The sequence below is a fragment of the Trichoplax adhaerens genome, genomic scaffold (assembly GCF_000150275.1).
Source record: "Trichoplax adhaerens TRIADscaffold_2 genomic scaffold, whole genome shotgun sequence".
Classification (NCBI taxonomy): Eukaryota; Metazoa; Placozoa; class Uniplacotomia; order Trichoplacea; family Trichoplacidae; genus Trichoplax; species Trichoplax adhaerens.
In genome coordinates, this window is record NW_002060944.1 from 7,697,190 (window position 1) to 7,719,986 (window position 22,797).

The 22,797-nt window shown below is 32.3% G+C and overlaps 1 protein-coding gene across 1 annotated transcript; it reads left to right on the forward strand.

Moving 5' to 3' along the window:
* Window positions 1-940: 940 nt before the first annotated feature.
* Window positions 941-11,397, forward strand: TRIADDRAFT_53774 (uncharacterized protein; the record flags this gene model as incomplete). The annotated part of the gene is made up of 21 exons (XM_002109554.1): window positions 941-968; window positions 1,917-2,213; window positions 2,879-3,169; window positions 3,254-3,327; window positions 3,453-3,684; window positions 3,814-3,929; window positions 4,086-4,281; window positions 4,460-4,750; window positions 4,851-5,147; window positions 5,367-5,782; window positions 5,969-6,155; window positions 6,297-6,590; window positions 6,887-7,486; window positions 7,610-7,725; window positions 7,814-7,994; window positions 8,222-8,509; window positions 8,643-8,753; window positions 8,961-9,134; window positions 9,327-9,458; window positions 9,572-9,749; window positions 9,855-11,397. 21 exons carry the CDS (start codon window positions 941-943, stop codon window positions 11,395-11,397), a joined length of 6,042 nt encoding a protein of 2,013 aa, XP_002109590.1.
* Between the last annotated feature and the right edge of the window lie 11,400 nt (window positions 11,398-22,797).

Here is a 22,797-nt window from a genome sequence, read left to right on the forward strand (position 1 = left end):
TTTCAAGTAACATTTCCAAGCGATACCATGATTTTTCATCGCTAAAGATATTGATTCTATAAATTATTAATGATTAATTATGGACAGACTGTCTGGCACCTTGCATATTAAAATTCTCAATGTTATGTTTTGTCTCTCATTAAATCATGTTCATGACTGCTATCATTCACAATCCAACTACGATCGTATTATTTCTTTAGACGATAATACCTGGTCTTGTGATAAAACACAGTAAGCTTGATTTTCTGTCAATCGCTATTAGAATTATGCTCAAAAAGATCAGTATGAAATTTCACATCAATACCTTAAAATTTCAGTATAATCCTCTGCATATCCTATTTTTAAAGTCATTTTTAAGTTAAAGCTATATGTCAGCTCAAATTTCTAAATTTTCCATATATCCTCGAAGGATTTCACTAATTCAGCATCAATTAAAAAATATCCTAATTATACATAAATACAAATTATAAAGTTCAGGGGTTAATTACGAAGTTATGAATACCTTTTTTATTATTAGGTTATAGTTAATATTAAAGGTAGAACTTTTATTGAATAGACAATATTGAGAGTATAGTTATATTATTGTAATGGCTAGACGTTTAAGGCCATTATTTATGTCTGTAATCTAAGAAGCTAACATGAAACGTTGTGCATTATGATAAATGATCACAAAGAAAGATGAAATGATCTTTAATAAGAAAGAAAACAAAACTAACAGTACAGTTCATGCCCACATTGCCCAGCTACTATGCTCTATTTAAATAAGCGAAAAAATTTTATCCTAGTCAACAATTTGCTTAGGCTATGATTTACCTTGAAATAGAAGCGATAGTCTTAATTAAATATTATAGAGTAACCAACATTTTTTTCCGATAGTAATTAATATTGTAATAAGCTAGAACGATGTTATTTATTTATAATTCGGTAAAAATGTTCGAAAATGTCCATTATGCGAACGTATAATACATGTATCGTGCTGTGGAATTTAATTATTTCATATCCGCTTCCTTTATTTTTAAAAGCAGACATCAAAGGGTAAATGTCTCCTAAATTAGTACTAATTGCTAGGGATGTTCTTCATACTGTATAGGAAATGAGTGTTAATGCTATTTCTTTGGAATGTACAGTTATGCTATCACGATAACTATTTTTCTACAGGTTTATATGCTCTAATTACCTGTATGAAATCCAAAATGATTTTGAGCTATAGAATTTGATACTAGTCATAATCATTCTAATACGGCAGATCCAGCAGACAGCCGATAGAAAAAGTTTAAATTACACAAACATCAAGTTATAAATACCTGCTGTAGATAGCCAGATATTTCGAATGGAACAATTTAATTTATAGAAATTATTGCAATTCATTCAATTAGGAGTATATCTTTAAGCTACAAATATCGGTAGCCAGATATGTGTAAACTGATACAGATATGATCATTTAAACACTCGATTACGACGATATCACGATAACAATTTTATTTTTCTATAGCTTGAAACTATACAGCAGCAAATGCTTACTTTACTAAACAGTCTAAATAGAATAATTATATATTATATAGATATAGTTAAATCTTCAATGTTATAGAAATCTGACGATTAAAACTATACTAAAGTCCTTAACATTTTGCATCGGGTAATAGCTTAATTAATATTAGAAAATTTTCAGGCTTCAACTTCTTGATTAAATGGTGATAAATAACAAATTGACCAATATAACTATAACTGAACACTCGTTATCTTTCGAATCATTTACATAAACCTATCTTGGGCCTTGTTTAAATTTTTAGCTTTTCAAATATTTCTTAATTAAGAGCTTTGTCTATACATTTTACTTTTGGTACTATGCTTGGGAATTTATCTAAACTTTGCTATATATTTAATCTAACCTTATATATACGGTATTTTCTATCTAGCGGCTCAAACGGTGCAAGCTACTGGTTTCGGTGTTAAAAGAGTTCGAGTTTATTCTCGAAATATTTTATTAGACTGCCAAATTACTGCAACAGCCGGTGTCCAGTATTCTAAATCATGGGACCGCAATGGCAATATTCAAATCTCGAACTCTAGTCGTTTTTCTATATTACAAAATGGTTTACTAATTAGAACAGTACAAGTTGGTGATAATGGAACTTATACGTGCACTGTTCGGTATGCAGATAATAATAACAACCCGAAATCTACACTTGCAAAAGGCGATTTAATTGTAGAAGGTAAGAGTAGTAGTTATTATCACAACTAATATGCCACCGTATAACAATTTTTGGATCGCTGGTATTTTTTTTATAAACATGTGACTGATTGCGCAGCGATAGAATATATCCAAAATAAGATGCTGATATCATGTTGTAAATCATGGTGTTTCTTTAACCTTATAGTATTTTCGATTACCATTTCACTTTAATAATTAATTATCTACCTTTTATACTCATTTATGCTAGACATCAAGTGAATTTTCTTTTTAACCAGTAATCTGTATAAGCTATGCTACTATATCATGTCAGCGTATAGTCTACAATATCCCCTTCTTTCAATATAATATCAGTTAAATTTATAGATTTAGCATAACTACTAATCATACTTTCCGATCAAAGTACGCATGCTATAGAGCTAGCGAACTCATTGTTGTCGAAATTATTAGCACCATGATTATTTTATTTAGCCTAGTCGTTAATGTTCATTTTGGTTACTGAATATTAAGAAATTGACCTCGTAACGAGCTAGTAAGCTAGCGACAGTGAATTGTTAAGGCTACAATAGTTACTACCAAAATTTTTTTACATCTATATTCATCGTTAATGGTTGCTCTTGATTCATGGCTTTTAAAATAAATTGTCGATTAATAAACCATTTTTAAACTGTTTTATTCAATTTATAGCGCCACCATCACCACCAACTAAACCGATTGTTACTGCAATCAGTTCTAAATCGATAATATTATTATGGAATCCACCTTTAAGTAGTGGCAATTCGCCTATAACAACTTATATTGTCGAATACCGTACAGCAAGCACCTCATGGGCAACTGTCCTACAAACCTTATCCAATAACAATGTAAATATATCTAATTTACGGCCCAAGACATTTTACTACTTTCGCATTAAAGCTGCCAATATTGTTGGAACTGGAAGTGAAAGCCCATTCACCACTGTAGAAACTTTACAAGCAGGTTTGTACACCACTTATAGAATATCTATTATAGCCATACTTAATCAATCGTCTCGAAATAACCTATACGTCTTAAATCGTCTAGAACCTTCTGCTCCACCACAAAATATTAATATAGTCGCTCTCCAAGTTAGCAATACCTTAAGAATATCGTGGCAAGTAAGTTGAACTTAAAACGAAATAAAGTTTGTACTAGTTGTAAAATATAAGTTACGATAGTATAAATGTTTATAAAATGTTTAAATTGTATATTATTCTAATTGAATTAAATTTAATCTTTGCAGCCCCCACCGGTCGATCAGCAATATGGCACCATAGCAGGCTACAATATAGCTTACAAGCCAAGTGGCGTACAAAGTATCGATTTTGAAATGATTAATATTGGTGGTAGCACCACTACAGCTGATTTAAACAATTTAAGCCCTTACACAACATATTCCATTAAAATTCGAGCCAATAATAGCATTGGTTTCGGGCCATACAGCCAAATTTACGAGAAAAGGACGCGAGAAATAGGTAAAAGTATTCGGATCAAGTATAATAATTAATCACGTGCAAATTTAAACTTTTATACTATGTAAAAGTTGACATAGAAGTAAAGATGATTTAATTGCGATTTCTAAATTTGTTTTATGTTCTATACAGATCCGCAGGCATCTCCACAACAAATTCGAGGAAACAGTGTAACGTCAAGTGTTATAACACTAACTTGGCAACCACCTGATCCGTTTCAAACTTATGGGTCAATCATTCGATATCAGGTTAATTCTATTAGCGTAACTTTTTGTGTAGATTATCTTTTGCTCGGCATTAACATATAGCGAAAGAGTCTAAAGATTGTAGTTAATTAATACTTCTAATTTATTTCGTTATTATACTAAATGATTACATATATCTTTATTTTGTTAATTTATTAGATACGAGCTCAATTGACAAGTAATACCAATATTGTAAGATATTTTGATCAAGCATCTGATAGCGCATCCATTATTCAGCGTGGAAATGCTACCAATTTAAATAAATTTACTACTTATACAATGACGGTTCGAGCATATAATAGTGCTGGTCCTTCACCTTGGAGTTCGTCTATTCGTACAACAACCTTAGAAGACAGTGAGTCATTTTATAGAAATTATGGCTAATAACTTAAATTTAACTTAATATTTTGTTCTGCTAATAATATAACATTAAGTACCGATTTAAGCAGTGTTTTATAGGTTAACCATAGATTGATCATACTATTAAGTATATGGTACCATACTAAATGCTTTACTTATTGCAATAAATTTAGTTCCAGGAACTCCTTCAGGAGTTACAATTTTAGAAATTACTGATCGAACGATACGACTATCATGGAATACTCCAATAGATCAGAATGGAATTATCATCAGTTATAGACTTCGTCAATGCTTGTTTAACACTAGCACTTGTAGTACTTGGCAAATTTATTCCAACACCACGTTTTCTGGAGCTCTTAGCTCGTTACAAGCTAACACTAATTATGGCATACAATTAGCAGCAAGCACAAGCGTTGGATTTGGCAAAATGTTTCAACAAAGTGTCACAACAGCTCTGCCAATTAGTGAGTTTATGCTTTGATGTCCCATTTTCTTTGAGTTCTATTTTTACCTGTGATATCATAATTCAATCTTTGTACTAATGTACATTTCGAATTTTATTAGATCTGCCGGAAGCCCCTGGTAGACCTAGTCCAACTGTACAATCGGCAACATCGGTTTCACTATCATGGTCACCCCCGATCTCAACTGGATCTGGTTTACTATCCCATTATAAATTAACTTATAATAAACGAGCAGAAAGTACTTGGACTCAAATTAATGTGCGTGCCAATGAGACACAATATACGGTTACAAATTTAGCACCTTATACTTATTATCGATTTCGGGTCTATGCCGTCAATACCTTGGGCTCAGAAACCCCTAGTCCGATTACATCCTATATTTTGACGTTTGAAGCAAGTGAGTCTGTAAAAATATAAAACTTATATAGTGGCAAGGCTACAGCTAGCTTGTATAGTGATCTCTGTAGTATGCTATCAACTTTTTGCGGTGACATACCGTATTTATGTTCAATTGGTAAATACTTTTATGCATCTGTTAACGCACAAATAGGCAAACGTTTTATGCTTTACAAGAGTAGAAATTAACCGAATCATGCAATTTAATTATTGATTTTAGTTCCTTCAGCAGCGCCTCAGAATGTCGTTGCTATCCCCATTCGAGATACTAGCCTATTAATCAAGTGGCAAGCACCCCCAAGCAGTCATTGGAATGGTATACTATTAGGTTATACTATCGTTTATCAACAGCGTGGATCAACTTTGGAGCAATCAGTCAACGTAGATGGTGCAGAAAAGGATAGCTTTCAATTTAGTCAGTTGTTAACTAATACTGACTATGAAATTCGAATTCAAGCGCGGAATAGCCGTGGAGGTGGAGTATTTAGTCGTCAAATCATAGCTCGTACTCGTGAAAGAGCTCCATCTCAGGCTCCATCTCCGATTACAACAAAGTCAATTAATGCGACTGCGATAGAAGTGAAATGGGGGCTTATTCCTGATGGTGCTGCACGTGGTATTATTATGGGATACAAGGTATGATAGTATTTAATTTAGTAATAACTGTGCCTGGTTATGGACTAATTAGTCATAGAGTGTTAGTAATTACCTTTTCTGTGATATGAATTAGCTTAGCAGAACGTATTTTAACTACAAGAATATCTGATTTAGTGAATCGATTGATGAGTATGTTCCCAGATAACTTACTTAATTACTAAACAGATTCGATATTGGCGAGAGATAGTCGCTGGCATATCCATCAGAAACGTTAATAACGCCACAGCAACTTCTACAATAATAAGTGGTTTAGTCAGTGAGCGGTCGTACTATGTACAAGTTTTAGGCTATACGTCTCGAGGAGACGGTCCGGCAAGTTCACCACCAAATTACGTCTACGTATCTCCCTTAAGTATGTCATGGTATTACATTAATTATCAATTCACTTGTTTTGGCTTAGCCTCATGTGTGATAACACACCCAGAGAGGATTTATAAGATAAAATAAGGAAAGTAATAGCGGTCCTAACTGATAATTTCTTTTGTTAACATAGTTCCATCAGCTCCACAAGGCATTACCTTCAGTTCGATTTCGTCTAATTCTCTTCGAATTAATTGGGTTATGCCATACCGACCTAATAAACCAATTCTTCAATTTCGAATTGGTTTTGCTCTTAATTCTGCCACGCAGCTACAAAATATTTACATTGCTGGAAATAGTACATTTAACTTTCGTCATAACAATTTGCTATCCCGGCGTGATTACAAATACCAAGTTTGTGCAGAAAATGCTGCTGGATGGGGATGTAGTCTTTTCTACATTGTTAGAACTGAATCTACTATCGGATGTAAGTACTGCAAATTCATAGATAATTTAATGGAAATATGTATGTAGCAAATATTGAACTAGAACTATCCAAGGGAAAGGATTTTTGTAGCGAATTTTTTAATTAATTCGTAATTGATTTCACTGATTGAATTGCTGTAATTAGTATGAAGCGTACGATATAAATTGTAAGCTAGAGTTTTGTAAGACTTCAGTCGGTTGCGGTCGTCATTATCTTATTATGTTATAACTTTCCAATTTCAATAGTTTATGTTGCTTTGGTAGTTTATCTAATTCATATTTTCAATCACATTGTAGCAATCCCAGCTCTAGCTCAATCAATACGATATCCGGCAGAGACTATTGGAGCTCAATCATTTGTTATGTTATGGAATAATCCAGCAGGTACTTATCCAATCCGTTATTACAGAGTTCGCTATAGTAGTGATGGAAGTACATGGTTCGTTTTGGATGAGCTCATTCCTCCATCCCCTACAAGTTTTATACTACGTGGTTTTCAGCCTAATACCCGCTATTTTCTGCAAGTTATTTCAACTAATGATTATAATAATGGATTTTGGAGTAGCTCAATCCAAGCACAAACTTTACCAACTTGGCCAAGTCAGGTTCCATCTAACGTTTTAGCGCAAGTTGATAATTCAACGACTATCCTCGTTACGTGGACAGGCATTTCTACAACCGGCTTTAATGGTGTTCCACTTGGTTATCGCTTGCGATATCGAATTGTCGATAATGCTAATGTTTACACAGTTCTTCAATCAGCAAATACAACAGCATTTCGTTATTATATACAAGGTTTATTACAATATTCTACTTATGGGGTCTCTGTTGCCGCATACAACAGTAATGGTACTGGGCCTTATAGCAATGAAGTGACTGTTCAAACTCAAGCTTCCGGTAAAGTATTTCTTGCTTCGCGTTATCCGGAGATTTATTTATCGCTTTTCTATTATATAATATCAGCCTATTATATAATTTATATTAATTCATTATTACTAATTCTTTTATAATGCTCTGTAGCTCCATCAGCAGCCCCAACTGAATTAAATATAGTATCCAAAACGGCTACGAGCGTAACCCTAAGTTGGACAGCACCACCATCTAATACGCATAACGGAGTACTAAGGGGATATTTGGTTAGTGATTTGAGTATTTTCCGACATTTATAAAACTAATTGCTTATTCTAATCATTTTTATAACGCTTTTATGCTCTTATTCGACAGATTGACTTCTGGCTTGTACAGAATAATTCAACAAAGAAGCAAGTTAACACCAATTCTATCATTACACAATACACTATCAACAATTTAAGGAGTTTTGCTGAGTATGCTGTATTAGTTAAGGCTTTTAATGGATTTGAAGGACCTGCAAGCGTCACTGTTCGAGTTACTACTTCGCAGTCAGGTAATGAAGGATGTAATAATAACTGTGATAGCTCAGTTAAATGAACAATATATCTCGTATTTATTTTGATTTGATATTGTATTGCCAGTACATAAAACACAATAGATATTGCAGTTACTGCACTACCCTAGCTATTAATTATGTAAATATTCGATGATATGCATGATTTAGCATGTCTAATATCGTATTGGTACGTTTTGGATTTATTTTTTAACCTGATATTATAGTACCTGGAGCGCCTTTCGACATTGCAGCCGATAATGTCGAACGGACAACTGTTGCAGTGACATGGTTACCACCTGATCGACCCAATGGTGAAATTACAAGTTATGAAGTTCAATTTGGTTTAAATACCGCTCGAGAACTAAATACTCAAGTCGTGCCAGACCCTAATCAACGTCGGTTGAATATCGCTATGTCATGGAATAGTACTTCTATTATTTCTATACGAGCTAGGAATAGCATTGGCTTTGGAGTGAAATTAACCAAATACTTTGTTAATGTTTATCAATATGGTAAAGTAGATATACTTTTACAATCATTAATTTTATAGATATTTACTTTTCTCCATTAAACTACCATTTTCTAGAAATTGATCTACATGAGAAATTTACTATCATTTTTTATCTTTTAAAATTGTTATTGTAGTGCGTCTCCAATACAGCGGTACATCAGTTGGCAGCGTTACATTGACGTGGACACCAGCGATACCAAGACTAATGCCTAATCAGACAAACTATATCGAATATCAAGACATAGGTATGTCAGAGCAATTTTTAGGACACGCATAGTATAAAGCAAAGCATAAACTATGGTATAAACGTTGGTAATGAAATACGAGCACATAAAATTCTACATATAATTATCTACATCTTAACAATATTCTTGTACTGATATCTGCAAGAATTAATGAGTTTTAGCTAACGTAATAAGATATTGAATGCATATTGTTTACTTACCATTTAGCTAATAATTCCAATTGGATATCAGCCGCAAATGAAATTCCAGTTGCTTCGACATCATTTCAGCTAACTGGTTTAAAGTTGAACACAAAATATCGATGTAGACTTATTGTGAAAAGTGCAGATAAAGCTTATATTAAATCTGTGATTGGGATTGCACAGGGTGAAACAATAACGGGTAAATACAGTTACAAGCTGTACCACTATTAATCATATCATCCATGCTTGTTTTTAGAGTTTTACCTATGAAATAGTGAGAAGCACTCATTATTTTCCATTAAATCTACTTTATTATACGTATTAAAAATATACTTAAAGGTTGTAACACTTATTCATGGTAATAATTATACATTTTCTATTGAAATTGTAGGTAGTGGTAGTCAGCAATTTTATCAACAATGGTGGTTTATTGTCATCATAGCTGTGATCTGCTTAATTGTCCTCATTTTGTTAATTGCTACATTATATTGGCGAGGAAAATCAGAACCTAATAAAAATACTGGTATTCAAGAGCTGATTTTAATAGCTTATACTATATTGCATATTGCAGCTATTCTAAGAGTATTTAGAGTGCTATTTACTTTCGTATTAATCACACTTCTATCCTATTTGTAGTAATCTTTAGACATCCAGAGGCAAGAAATTCACAAATATCTGAGGTTCGTACAGGACCAGTTGGCGATATGGATTTAAATGGATCAATGAATGGGATTCCATTGACAGCGAGAAGTTCGTATCAAGGTAGTGGTTATGATATCAGAAGTACAATTCCATCCGAAATGCCTTCCTCTAGGTGAGAATACTATGGATATTTTACAGTGTTAGCTACATTTAAGTTATTGTTGCGTCTTGACTGCGGCTCCTTATTAACAGTAAATTGATTACTTGATAACTTTAGGCCACCTTCAACTGGACTTCCGTCTCATATCAACGATGGATTTAGTGATGAAGAAGATGAACGGTCTATGAGCCATCATCCATTGACTGATGACGATCATTACCAGAGACCCCCAATTGATGTTCGCCAGAATGGACTAATTCAACGAACTACTATGAATCGTTTCAATGAATTGGTTATCGATGAAACTTCTGAAGAAAACGATGATGGTGATGAAACTGACTATCAACAGAATCGTAGTTTCTTTGTGACAAGACGTCAAGTTGATAGACCTAACAATGCTGTAAATAATTATAATAATCGATCACAAGGACAACATTCAAATCAATTACCTCCTCATTTAAGATCGAATGGATTTCTTGTATCTAATCAGACCACTGCTCCATCGTATAGCAATAGCAATAATGGCACTAATGGCAGTAATGGCAATAGAGTAACCGTAAATAATAATCGAATTGATCCACCGCCTTTTACAATCACGAAATTAAGTGCTCCTAGAGCAACTGTAACAACTGACGATGATAGTGAATTCGACGATCCTCAACGGTTAAGATCACGTTTTAACCAACCACCTTCTAGCCTATCAGAATTACCTTCTCGTCGGCCAAATCGTCTATTGACTTCTCACTCACCATCTAGCCAATCTCGTGATGCTATAGCTTCTGATTCGCTGCCACAATCACCTCGTGGCCATTTAATTTCCCGTTCACCACCTCGTTCACCTCCTCGTTCACCTACTCGCGGTGTACCTCGTTCACCAGTACGTTCTCCGACACGCTCGCCACCGAGGCGTGGAAGAAATACCAATGTTGTACCTAACGGAAGGGAGAATCCATTATATAGGCAAGAATCACCTCCACCGAGAGGTAGAGGAATGCCAATGAGAGGTAGAACAAATGGCGTTCATCAACCACCTATTATGCAACGTAGTAATGGACAACCGCATTTCAACGATTCTCCATCACTATCTGAAAGTGATGGCGATCAATTAGATGATGAAAGAGTAACTGGTGCAATTCCACAGCGCAATCAGCCTTTGCCGATTCCACCGCAACGTACGGAATCGTTAAGGGGCAAAAAATCAACTCTTGCTAATGTATCTAGAGGTCGAGGTCGAAACAGCCGTGGTAGCAATCTTCGTGATCGATTAAAGCGATTGCCTCAAAAGCGGTCATCGTTTCCATATCGTATAGAACATTTACGTCACGATAACGAAAGCGTTCAAAGTACTGATAGTTCTATACCTTCAATGTTAGAAGAGCCGAGAAATGTGCGAAGTCCACGCCAATTTACTCAACGTGATATTGTACAAAACTATCGTGATAATGTTGTTCGCGCATCTATGAGACTGAAAGGGCTAAAGCATCAAAATGGAAATATTCGTTCTAACCTAAATAAAAATCCCCCACGTACGAATGGAAATCTTCGAACGAATGGAAATGTACGCGGTGGTGGTAGGGCAACGGGTATTCCCTCTGTTTACTATCACAGCGAGCAAGGTCGTGTTAAACCAGGATTACCAGATCCTTCGTATTTTATATAATGCATGTTAACTTTATGAGGCTAGAAGGATTTTATTTATTTTATGGAAACATTTCGACCGTAATTGTTTTTATAGATCATATGAGATTTGTTATATAGATTAAGATGGAAATATATTGGATGTTTTTTCTAATTCATTGTACTGTTGTAACAGTATTTTGTATCATACATTATAACATAGAAATGCTATCAGCTGAAGAGAATAATAAATAGTGATATTAACTGAAAGCTATCCGCTGTCCTATGGTACTGTATTATTAAATCTACTTTATACAAAATAACTAGGGGCTTTTTAAGCTACTTTAGATAGAATTCTATTGGATCCAATTTATATTTTGATTCTCTAATTATTCTTATCATCAACGCCTGTTGTGGATAAAGCGTTCTATTTTGAATAAAAATTTATAACACTCTTGTTAACTTTAAAATTAATCTTGTGTGATGATTCGAGTACGGTTTGGCTACACTGTAGTCTATACAAATATGATAAGGTATATTGCTTTCAAGTTTTAGAATCTGTACAGGGCAAAAGGCAATTGGTTATCTACTTTTAAGAATGAAAATTAATTGCCCGGATATGATTTACAATGGTATTTTATATTAGCATTTCTTAATAATTACTAAATTGTATTTTACTTTCCCATATACGAAGGTAGGTTAGAGTTAACCTCCAATGTACACGTACGTATGTTCAAGTTATTAAAAATAGCAGCACAAAATACACAAATGAATGCTATAACTAAAACTAGCTTTATTTCGTTTCAATATACCTGTACCACAGGCATTTGCAACACTAAAATACGCTCAATGCAGAGCGTTGTTTATGAACCAAAAATGCTATCATAAAAAACATCTTTTTTCATACAGATACTTATATTGCTGTAGCTGACTATAGTATGAACATTTATGTAGGATAGACTTAATCAATTACTAGATTTTATCATTCAAGATATTAGCTTCGATTTCCTAACTGTGCGCTCTATAATGAACGAAAATTGACTAGGAAATTCTATTGATAAAATGCTATCATACTGCAAAATAGGCAACGTCAATACGCAATTGCATATGTCATGGACTAGAATAGCTTCGATATTAATTTTAATAAGATTATGTCAGCAAACGGTGCTATTTGGCTACTCTACGATTTATAAGGTGGAGGGCAAACGTGAACATCGCCCTTTGAAGGTAATCCAGCTTTCTCCAGCAACCCAGGTAATGCATCGGCTTGTAGGATAATGTATTGAGGTTCTTGGCGTTGCATTCGTCGCAGAATTATACAAGCCATCAACCCAAAAAACATGAGTACCAAGAATCCCAAGCATCCCCTAATTATGGTCATTAATATCCAAAAATTCGATATTATTATTACATGTTTGTCTGATACGAAAACATTCGATTATGCTGCAGTCATGGATATCACTAGAACAATCTGTTTTTATGAATTAGCTAACGATAATAATAAGTGTAGAAACTTTAAATTGAAATTGGATAACTTACCAGAAATACACTGCTTTGGCTAATATAAAGCAGCACTTGTGAGGGCCACAGCATTGTGTCATCATAGGACATTCGTTACCTTGACTATATCATTGAAAGACAAGTTTATTATCGAGTAATCAACGAAACGATGGTGGTTAGAAAGATCATTTAGCCGTAAACATCGACTTTAAAATCCGAAATGTTTATTTCTAATGATAGAGTGCATTTATTAGTTAATTAATCACTATTTGATGTGTTCTTACCATGGATCCATATTGATTTGCCTAAAATGATGAAAGGAAAGAGGTGAAAATTAGTCACTGGATAAGCTATATACCGAATAACAATACGAATTAAGACAATAATATATGTCAGAAAATGGAGTGCAAATGAATAGGCCAAATAAAGTGATGGTATACGAGGATACATCTTCAATTACCGGAAACTTAAACTGTGTAACCCTTATAAAGTAAAATATTGTTAAAGCCAATTTCTATTTCTTCTAGTAATGATTTATTAATTCATTTTCGGTCTTTTACAGTCGTAGCATTCGACATTGAACACTAGTACGGTGCTTATTCAGCTCTCCAACGAGACTGAATACCGACTATCAGCACTAACTTTACAATCAGCAACTGCTAGAATTGAAGAAATTGTCAGCAATAGGTTTACTTCCAGTCTTGATGTTTATACGAGTAATATAATTTTTTTAAGAAATCGTAATTGTAGGGTAAATGTTACGTTAAGATTTGAATCTATTTACCACATCATACCGTAATCGCTATCACTATTAAATACGTCATTTTTAAAAGATAATTATGATTTTCTAAAGCATATAAAACGCGATAATATGCAAATTTCTTACAGTAATTGCAGATTTTAAATCACCGTTAGACTATGATGCAGTTGTTGATTATATTCACGGAAAGTCTATTTCATTCTTTGATCATTCGCAAACCGTTTAAGCTATTACTACGATTCACTAATGAGGAGTTCGTGTGGTCGATTAGCTGTAGGTTTTGTAGAAAGATGAGATATACAGTTTACTGATGATTACCAGCTTAATTCTAAAGCGTTGGTGAGACAACAAAAAAGAAAGCGATAGCAATTGGATTCAATCCGATGATAGAGTATCTTTATATACAGTAAGACGAGTTGAAATATTGTAGAATGCAAATCTAGTACAGTTATTTTTCGTGTGTTTTATGGTGCAAGGGATAGACAACAAGAAAGAAAATAACAGCAATTGGATCTAATTCGACGATGGAACATCTTCATAAATGATGAATTGGAGTATTATAGGATGCAAAACTAGTATAGTTATTTTTTGTATGTGTTATGATGCGAGCGATTAACGACAAGAAAGAAAGCGATAGCAGTTGGATCTAATCCGATGATGGAATATCCTCAAATATAGTGTATTAGAGTATGATAGAATACAAATCTGGAGCAGGTATTTTTTTTGTGTGTGAGTGTGTTATAATGTAAGAAATAGACACATAAAAGCAAACGATAGCAATTAGATCTAATCCGATGATGCAACATCTTTCTATGTGATGTGTCAATAATGTAAAATACAAATCTGATGTGTCAATAATGTAAAATACAAATCTGGTATAGCTATTTTTTGTGTATGTGCTATGGTGCAAGGATATAAAGAAAACGATAGTAATCGAGTCTAATCTGTGATGGAACATCTTTACATATAGTGTATTAGAGTATTATAGAATACAGCGTGTGCTAAGGTGCAACGGTATAAAAGAAAATGATAGTTATTGAATCTAATCCGATGATGAAACATTTTTACGTATAGTGTGTTGGAGTATTATAGAATGCAAACCTGATTTTTTTTTGTGAGTGTGATGGTGCGAGGAAGAGATAAATATAAAATTAAATCTATAAAAAGCTATGATAAAAGCATAAGCTTGTATAAACTCAATATCTTTTCAGGTGCTATCACTATGTTATCAGATCGAAGCTTATCAGAAAATAATCAAGCGCAACAATTGATTAGTCTGTTTAATAAAGAATCGTAATCGATCATCAACGAGATTGACTTATTAGAAATAATCAAAATGCAACAGTTAGCTAGAGTGTTTAATAAAGAATCGTCATCAATTATCAACAAGCTTAACTTATCAGAAATAATCAAATAAATCAAATGCAATAGTTAACTAGACTGTTTAATAAAGGATCGTAATTGATCATCAGCGAGATTAATCAAAAGTAGCAATTAGCTAGAGTCTAGACTGGTTTAATAAAAATATATATGAATCGTAATTAATCATCAATAAGCTTAATGAACTTATCAGAAATAATCAAATACAATCAAGTTCAACAATTAATTAGAATGTTTAATGAAGAATTGTAATAAATTATCAACAAGATTAACTTATCAGAAAGAATCAAATGCCACAGTTAACTAGACTGTTGATAATGAATCGCACGGTAATTAAACCTCAATATGCTTAGATTAACTTATCAGAAAGAATCAAATGCCACAGTTAACTAGACTGTCGATAATGAATCATATCGTAATTAATCCTCAATATGCTTAAATTAACTTATCAGAAAGAATCAAATGCAACTAGACTGTTGATAATGAATCGTATCGTATGTAATCCTCAATAAGCTTAATTTATCAGAAATAATTTAATATTATCAAGTGCTATAGTGAACTAGATTGCTTAATTATGAATCCTAATTAATCATCAATCAGATTAAATTGATAATTTTATCAAGATTAGATTCGATGTTCATGGTTACTAAATTAGCGAAAATTTACCCAAGATCAGATTGGAGAGATCAAAACGAGTATAAGTAAACCAAATTGGGAAAATTCTGCCTGACTTTGAACGCAAACACAACAAAAATGTTTATCTTGAAGAAAAAATTCCTTTATAAGCTCTTCAAGTCCGTTTCAATACGCCTGTTAAATGGCCCAACAAGTAGATGACAGAGAAGATACTGCCGTTGCAATTTTATTACACTACCCTATCAGATGTGATGGTCTGTCCAAGTATTTCCACTAGGTAGAATCCAAGTATTGTCTGAGCACTGTATTTAAGCAAGTAATAGCGGTGCTCACAAGTTCTCCACGAGTCCAGAGTCCAAAATTTTACTAACAATAGCTAAGACTAGCCTGGTCGTAGATACTCTTGTAAGACTATGAGAAAAGCGACTTCGACTAGACATGGCGTAAGCCGCACCTTTACACCCAAAACTCTCAAGTCTAGTATTTACTGAGTCCTATATCGCATACCAACTTATTGCAATGGAAGCCTGCTTTGGCAGAGTTTTGTCAGGCAATCTCTTACTCGGATTAGAATGGCGTAAGGCGCATCTTAATCTCAAATAAGTTGATTATTGCTTACTGAGTACTGTATCGCATAGCAACACGTTGCAATGGAGGCCTACTTTGATCGAGTTTTGTCAGGCAATCTCTTACTCAGACTAGATATGGCGTAAGCCACATCTTTATCCCAAATAGATCGATTAATATTTACTGAGTCTTGTGTCGCATACCGACGCGTTGCAATGGAGGCCTGTTGTGACAGTTTTTGTCTGGCAAGTTAATTAACAAAATCAATTAAATTTACTTCAGGCAATAATACCATCAGTTTGAATCACAATAAACATTAGAAATGGTAGATATTTGATTTACCAGTAATTTACTTTCCTGCAGAAATTCTATGTTGGAATTCTTTATATATATATATATAAAGTTATTTAATTTTTTAATATCAGATAAAGAATTTATAGGACAGAAATGATCACATTTGATTATATGATGTCTTAGATAGTGATAATCTCAAAGATCGTTTTTGCTGTTTTACTTTTGCCGTAATTAATGCTTGAAATATAATTCAATTTCTTTTGGAAATAAACTGGCAAGCTGGTCATAAAACGACATTTCATGTTATGTAAATATGATCTTAGTTGTTAAAATACTCTAGCATCATCATCTATGCAACATCTTCTAACTTTTGATCTTGGGTTCAATGGTATCTAACTGAATAGTATAGTACATAGTAGATATTTACTGTAGTTTCCCGAGATTAAGAACTTCAGCTCAAAAATAATTGTATTGCAATTACTTATATCTATGATTTGACAAAACTTCTCTCTCTATAAAATACGCGTATAAGACATATGAATTGACTAATGGTTATATCTTAAAAGTTTCAAAGTTACAGTTTTAATTGCTATTAGATATTAGTGCCTAGTGGCTAAAGTTTGACACGATTTAATCCTTTGACTTTGGAATCTCTGGGCTACGGTGCTCAACTGTAAATTGACAGTAAATCAGTTTTGAATAAAAACTAGTGAATATTTAACCCTAACCATCATAGCTAGTTCCTCCAGAAATCTACGCGTATAAATAAAATTACATTTTTTAGCAAAATCAAACGGCCTATCATATAAGTGTTGATGTTACTCATTAGTTCAATATTAAGCAAAGTACGCTAACAATATTGAAAATATTGTTATATTTCCAGTTGCTTTATATAATCAAATATAATTATTTTTACGTGAAATAACGACACATGTTTTTATTAATTAACTCATGTAAGCTAGCACCTAAGTCATCATAGGTCAAAGTGAAAGGCTTAACAAGGAGGAATCAAAATGATTCTATTGGTTGGACTATATATGAAATATTAGATTGAATATGATCTGTATCAGAATACATTGATTAAATTCTCATTTATTTGATCTGAAATGTTATACTAGAATACGTCTTTCACCTATTATGATATTCATCATTTTAACAATACTGCCAACGTTTAAAGATCTACTTATTAAATTTATGTTTCTAAGAGTTTCACGCCATGGTCGGTAAGATAAACATAATAGAGTGTAAGGTTTTGCCTTCCGGATTTGTCTTGAAATCAAGTTTATTCAGGACCAATCTCTTATATAGAGTTCTTTCTGGTTTAGCTGTTTCCTATCCTTTATAACAGATTGATGCTCTATTACAATATATAATTCTATAAATTAATTTATTAAGGAATTGATATCCATTGACATAATTTAATTTTCAAGTGGCATGTACTGATTAATATCACTTTGACTTATTTAAAACATGTTATTTTCTTTATTTATTGTAATCTTTTAAACCACTACCTAAGATTGAATTTGTCCCTTCCAATTGGATCAATAAATGCAATATATATATTACATTAAGTTCTGTCAGGGCAGGGGAAATCATAAAATATTCGATTAACTTATAAACATGGTGATTTTGCACAGTCGGCGGCGCAATCATATCGTAAAAATAGTACGTAAAAGGAAGCTTAGTTTTTGATTCAAATATTGCTCTTATCTCACGTTATTTGGTTATATCTTCTGTCTGAAAAAGGATAACGTAAACAAATATTAATAGGTTACTAAGAGAAAGAAGTGATCCATAAACGACAGGTGCAAAAAATAGTAATGACTATTATAACTACAAGTATCATTAACAAGGCTATGGGAAATAAACAACTCCACCAGAATAGACCATTTTAATTTGTAAAGAGGAACTCTATTTTTCCTTGAAAGATCTATACCAAGGCAATAAAATAATCTTTCTATTACCAATCGACTGTGAAATGGTTTCGTAGAATGTAGGATAGCAAGAATTAACTATATGAACAGTAATCTCTTCAACAGTGACCTAACGGTGCCTGAGGCATCTGTTCCTCTAAAATGAATACGCTAAACCAAGAAAAAATTCGTTGATATGCATGTAATTATAAACGTTAATAAATGTAAAGCTAACACTCTCTAGCTAGATTGATTATCGTAATAAAGAAATCTTTTATTCCTTATTATTACCCACAGTTTAGTAATCCTTTTTTTACTATTATAGATTGAAAAGTGAAAAGAAAAGGGTAAATTGATTTATTTAAGATTCATATATTGAATATGCATAGCTTAGCTTATAAAATTGCATATCTAGGAGTTGGTTTTCTCAATTTTACGCGAGTTATTCCATTTAATTTTATCTTGTGATAAACATAATATGCTGCTGATCAGCTTTGTTCAATTGATTTCCATATTAGGGATTATTACTGGTTATGTTCACCATTTTACAATACTTTATGTTATGTTCAACTGATTTCCATATTATGGTATAAAAAGGAGATACGATAGAGAAAAAAGAGGAGACTTCGGCTTAAATTTGAATAAGTCATTAAGTTGCTCATTGGCTGTTTGCTATTTGTTGTTACTCGTTTAACTTGTAGTCATAACAAGCATCGCCAAGGTTTTTCTTTACTGCGGTTGTTCTATTGGCATTTATATTACTATTTCTATCAGCAACCACCGCAGTTATTGTATTTACGTAGATCTTACAAAATTTTATTCATAATTTTATTCATAATTGCTGTGATGATATTTTATACTAATAGAAATCTCTTGCCTTGTCTACATATTCTACTAAATCTTGACTGCAGGTAACGAAATAAACAAGTTCATTTTTATGCGCTTGCAATGCTTTTAACTAACTATTGATAAATATTAGGTGCAGTAAGTTCTTAACGTTAGTCTCTTTTCATGTTTACTTATCTATTTATCTATATTACTCCGATTTTGATGATCGGTCGCATGATACTACCTGCAGGAGTTCCCTTATATAGAAGATTTAAAAAATAAATAAAGTAATACCGTTTCAAATTATAATCAATTACTGGTATCACATTTTGATGACATTGAAATGAAAGTTTTAATCTCATTACCGTTAAACAAGCTTGACTTCTATCATGTTATCATGACCTTCCCGCCATTGTGACCTATTAATTTGTTTGTGGAGGCCTAAACGTCTGATTATACAACTGCTAGCTTATTCCGGTTATCTTCATTTAAATTAAATTATATCAATTCCTATTGGTAGTTGATATAGCAATAAACGGCATTACTGGCCGTGTTTAACAGAACTAATTAGTGCTAATTAAGGTTATTCCTGATTTACTGTGATGATTCAATATATATATTACATAGCGACTATCATAGTAATCAAAGAGGATGACAAACGGTCATTGATGAATTACATTTCCATTTCTCAATCTTTCAATGATGTTTATGTGACTAATACAAATGGAATCACATTTTCATTGTATCTCACAGCTATAACTATAACGTATAAGCAGGATATCTATTTATTCTTGCAATCGTCCATCTGAATTTCACAACATTATCCTACTTCATAATTTCGTAAAGATTTTACTTTAGCTACCGGCCAATTGAGTTATGAGTTCATTCAGATGATGGTCAATCACTAATACCTTTGACTAGATTCTACGTTATATATGAAAGATCAATATTGTTGATATTCCATTGAAAGTCTTGTCAATCATTAATATTAGTGCAAAAATATTATATGTATTTTAATCTGTCACCTTAATAAATTATTCTTTTCAAAAAGTAGCTTTTATTCTAGTCTGTTTCACCTAAAATTTGTTGTTGTACATTGCATCATTAAAATATCAGCGTAAAAGTAAAAATTTTTTTTATATGATAGTCAACGGCATGCTAGACCAATCTGGTATATGAAAAAAACGGTCATTTTTATCTTATTAACATATTACAGAATCTTTACTAATCCTTTTTATAGTAACAAAAATTAGTCGTAGAATTAAACTAGGCCTTTATCTTCTATTTTTCATCGTATTTGTCTTAATCATCCAAGTTTTACTTGATCTTTTTTAAATTATTTAGCAATTTTAAATTTTTACTGAGTAAGAAGGTTATGTTATAAAGATAAACAACGCTAAAGAATAGGTGGAGACAGGTGCCATAGCTAATGCTTCTAGATGCCAACTCATATTATATTATCTGTCAATTCTTATACTGCACCACTAGGGATAGATATCATTCATCATCTACAGATAGATATTCATGTGTAAGAGTACTTACATCTCGAAATCCCACCTTTATTTTCTTATCCTAAAATAGATTGAAAATAAAATCATTTAAGCAATAATTTATATTAGAGATTTTCGGTTTATTATTGATATCATTATTTCATTAGCAACAGCAAGACCATATTTCACTTGATAGCTTAATTCTTCCTTACCAGTCAATAACAGTAACCCAACTATATGTAAACATGATCAAGAATTTTTGAGTGTCATTAACTTAGTAATTGTAAACTTACATTATTTCTTCTACCACGGCTCGGCAGGTTCATTGAACAAAGAATGTACTGACGTAATGATCGATTTAGGAAGAGTCAATATTGAAGTATTTCTAAATGGTAGCCATTACCAATGAATCTCGAATACAATTTTTGATTACTATATCAATGTTATATTGAGTAGTAGAGTTCAAATTGATTACTAGTTCACTGTTTATTTCTTAAGACTAAGATTAACAAATCATTCTATTCTACTCACAATTCTATTTTCTTTCGTTTTTGTTAGGAAGGTGATCATTTGTTTGCATACATGCGGTTACAGGATTTGCGTTATAAAAAATCAATATTGATGACAAAAAGCTATCGGAGACCCTATGTTGAAGTAAAATGCAATACTGCTCATCCATATCCTGTACGAAATTACAAATGACGGTAGCGAGATTAATGCTATTACTTTTTAATATACATAAATTAATAATAATAAAAAATAAATGGATAGCGTGTTCTTACTAAATATTGTACGTGAATGATGATCATAAATTTATAGGTAGCATGTTGCTTCTGAATGTAATACGATAAGTATATCAAAGGATTCACCGAATATCTCTCCTATCTTTATAATAGTTATTTTGTCATGATCTATTTTATATAGGGTGAAAGTTTGAATCAACTTTATCACGTTAAATTATACAGTAGAAACGATTTGTTTTTTAATTCATTCTTTTGATTGAGCAACGATTTCATTGATCTTATTTTACATTAATTTAGGACAATAAATGAAAACAGTGAATTTGTGAAAGTATATAACTCCTTTCAACCGACACATATTAAGCTTAAGTTCTGTTCAGTCAAGGTGATATTTCCTATTCTAAAATAGATAATCTATTTTTACCCTTTAATCCATTGATTTCATTTTATGAATTTTTACTTGAAATAAATGGTTAAAAGTTTTTCATAGAATAGAATAGCACAGAGTAGATTCCTTATCATTTGAGTTTGCTGGGACAATATTGTCATTTCGTATTAACAACATAATGATAACATTCTCACGTTCATAATAAAAACAAGAATGTTCAGTTGTGCTGTTGATTGATTGGAATGATGGTAGACATGGTATCGATTTGACTTTGATGTCATCTATCAATGATAGTTTCATTGTATAGGCTATTGAAATTTAGAATTTGTTTTCAGGAAGAAATATGACTGGTATTTCCATGGTTTCTGTCGTCATTCCCTTCTATAATGTATACTATTTAATTCCGCTAAATGAATTAATCGAATGAATAGAGGATTGTTATTTGTGCCTTAGATACACGTATATCTATATCTGTAGTTTCATTTTGATAAATTAGATTTATCAGTGTTTCACAGGTCTCAAGTTACATGTTTTTTAATATCAGTGACAATTTCTATGTCCTTGTATGTTAGAATAAATGAATTTACGCTAAATATTAAACTTTGCTTGATAGAACTCGTCACTTTTATCGTTATTTATCATTACAACATTTCTATAGATTTATCAGTAGACCGTATTGTTTAGTAGATGGTGATCTATTTGCCTTTATTATTATTATCTATTCAAGTTATTATTTATTTTTACATCATTGGATTATTATCATTAGCATGGTGTTATTGGATCAATTTATATTTAATCGCTTTCTATTCAAACGCATTTATTCGTATCATTCCCCTCCTCTCTTTCTCTCTGTCGAAAGCTATTTATAAACTATGGTAGCACCTTGATGCAATATTTTAATCTTATCTTTCGATTCCTACCATATGAATTAAAAAAACACTTTAAGA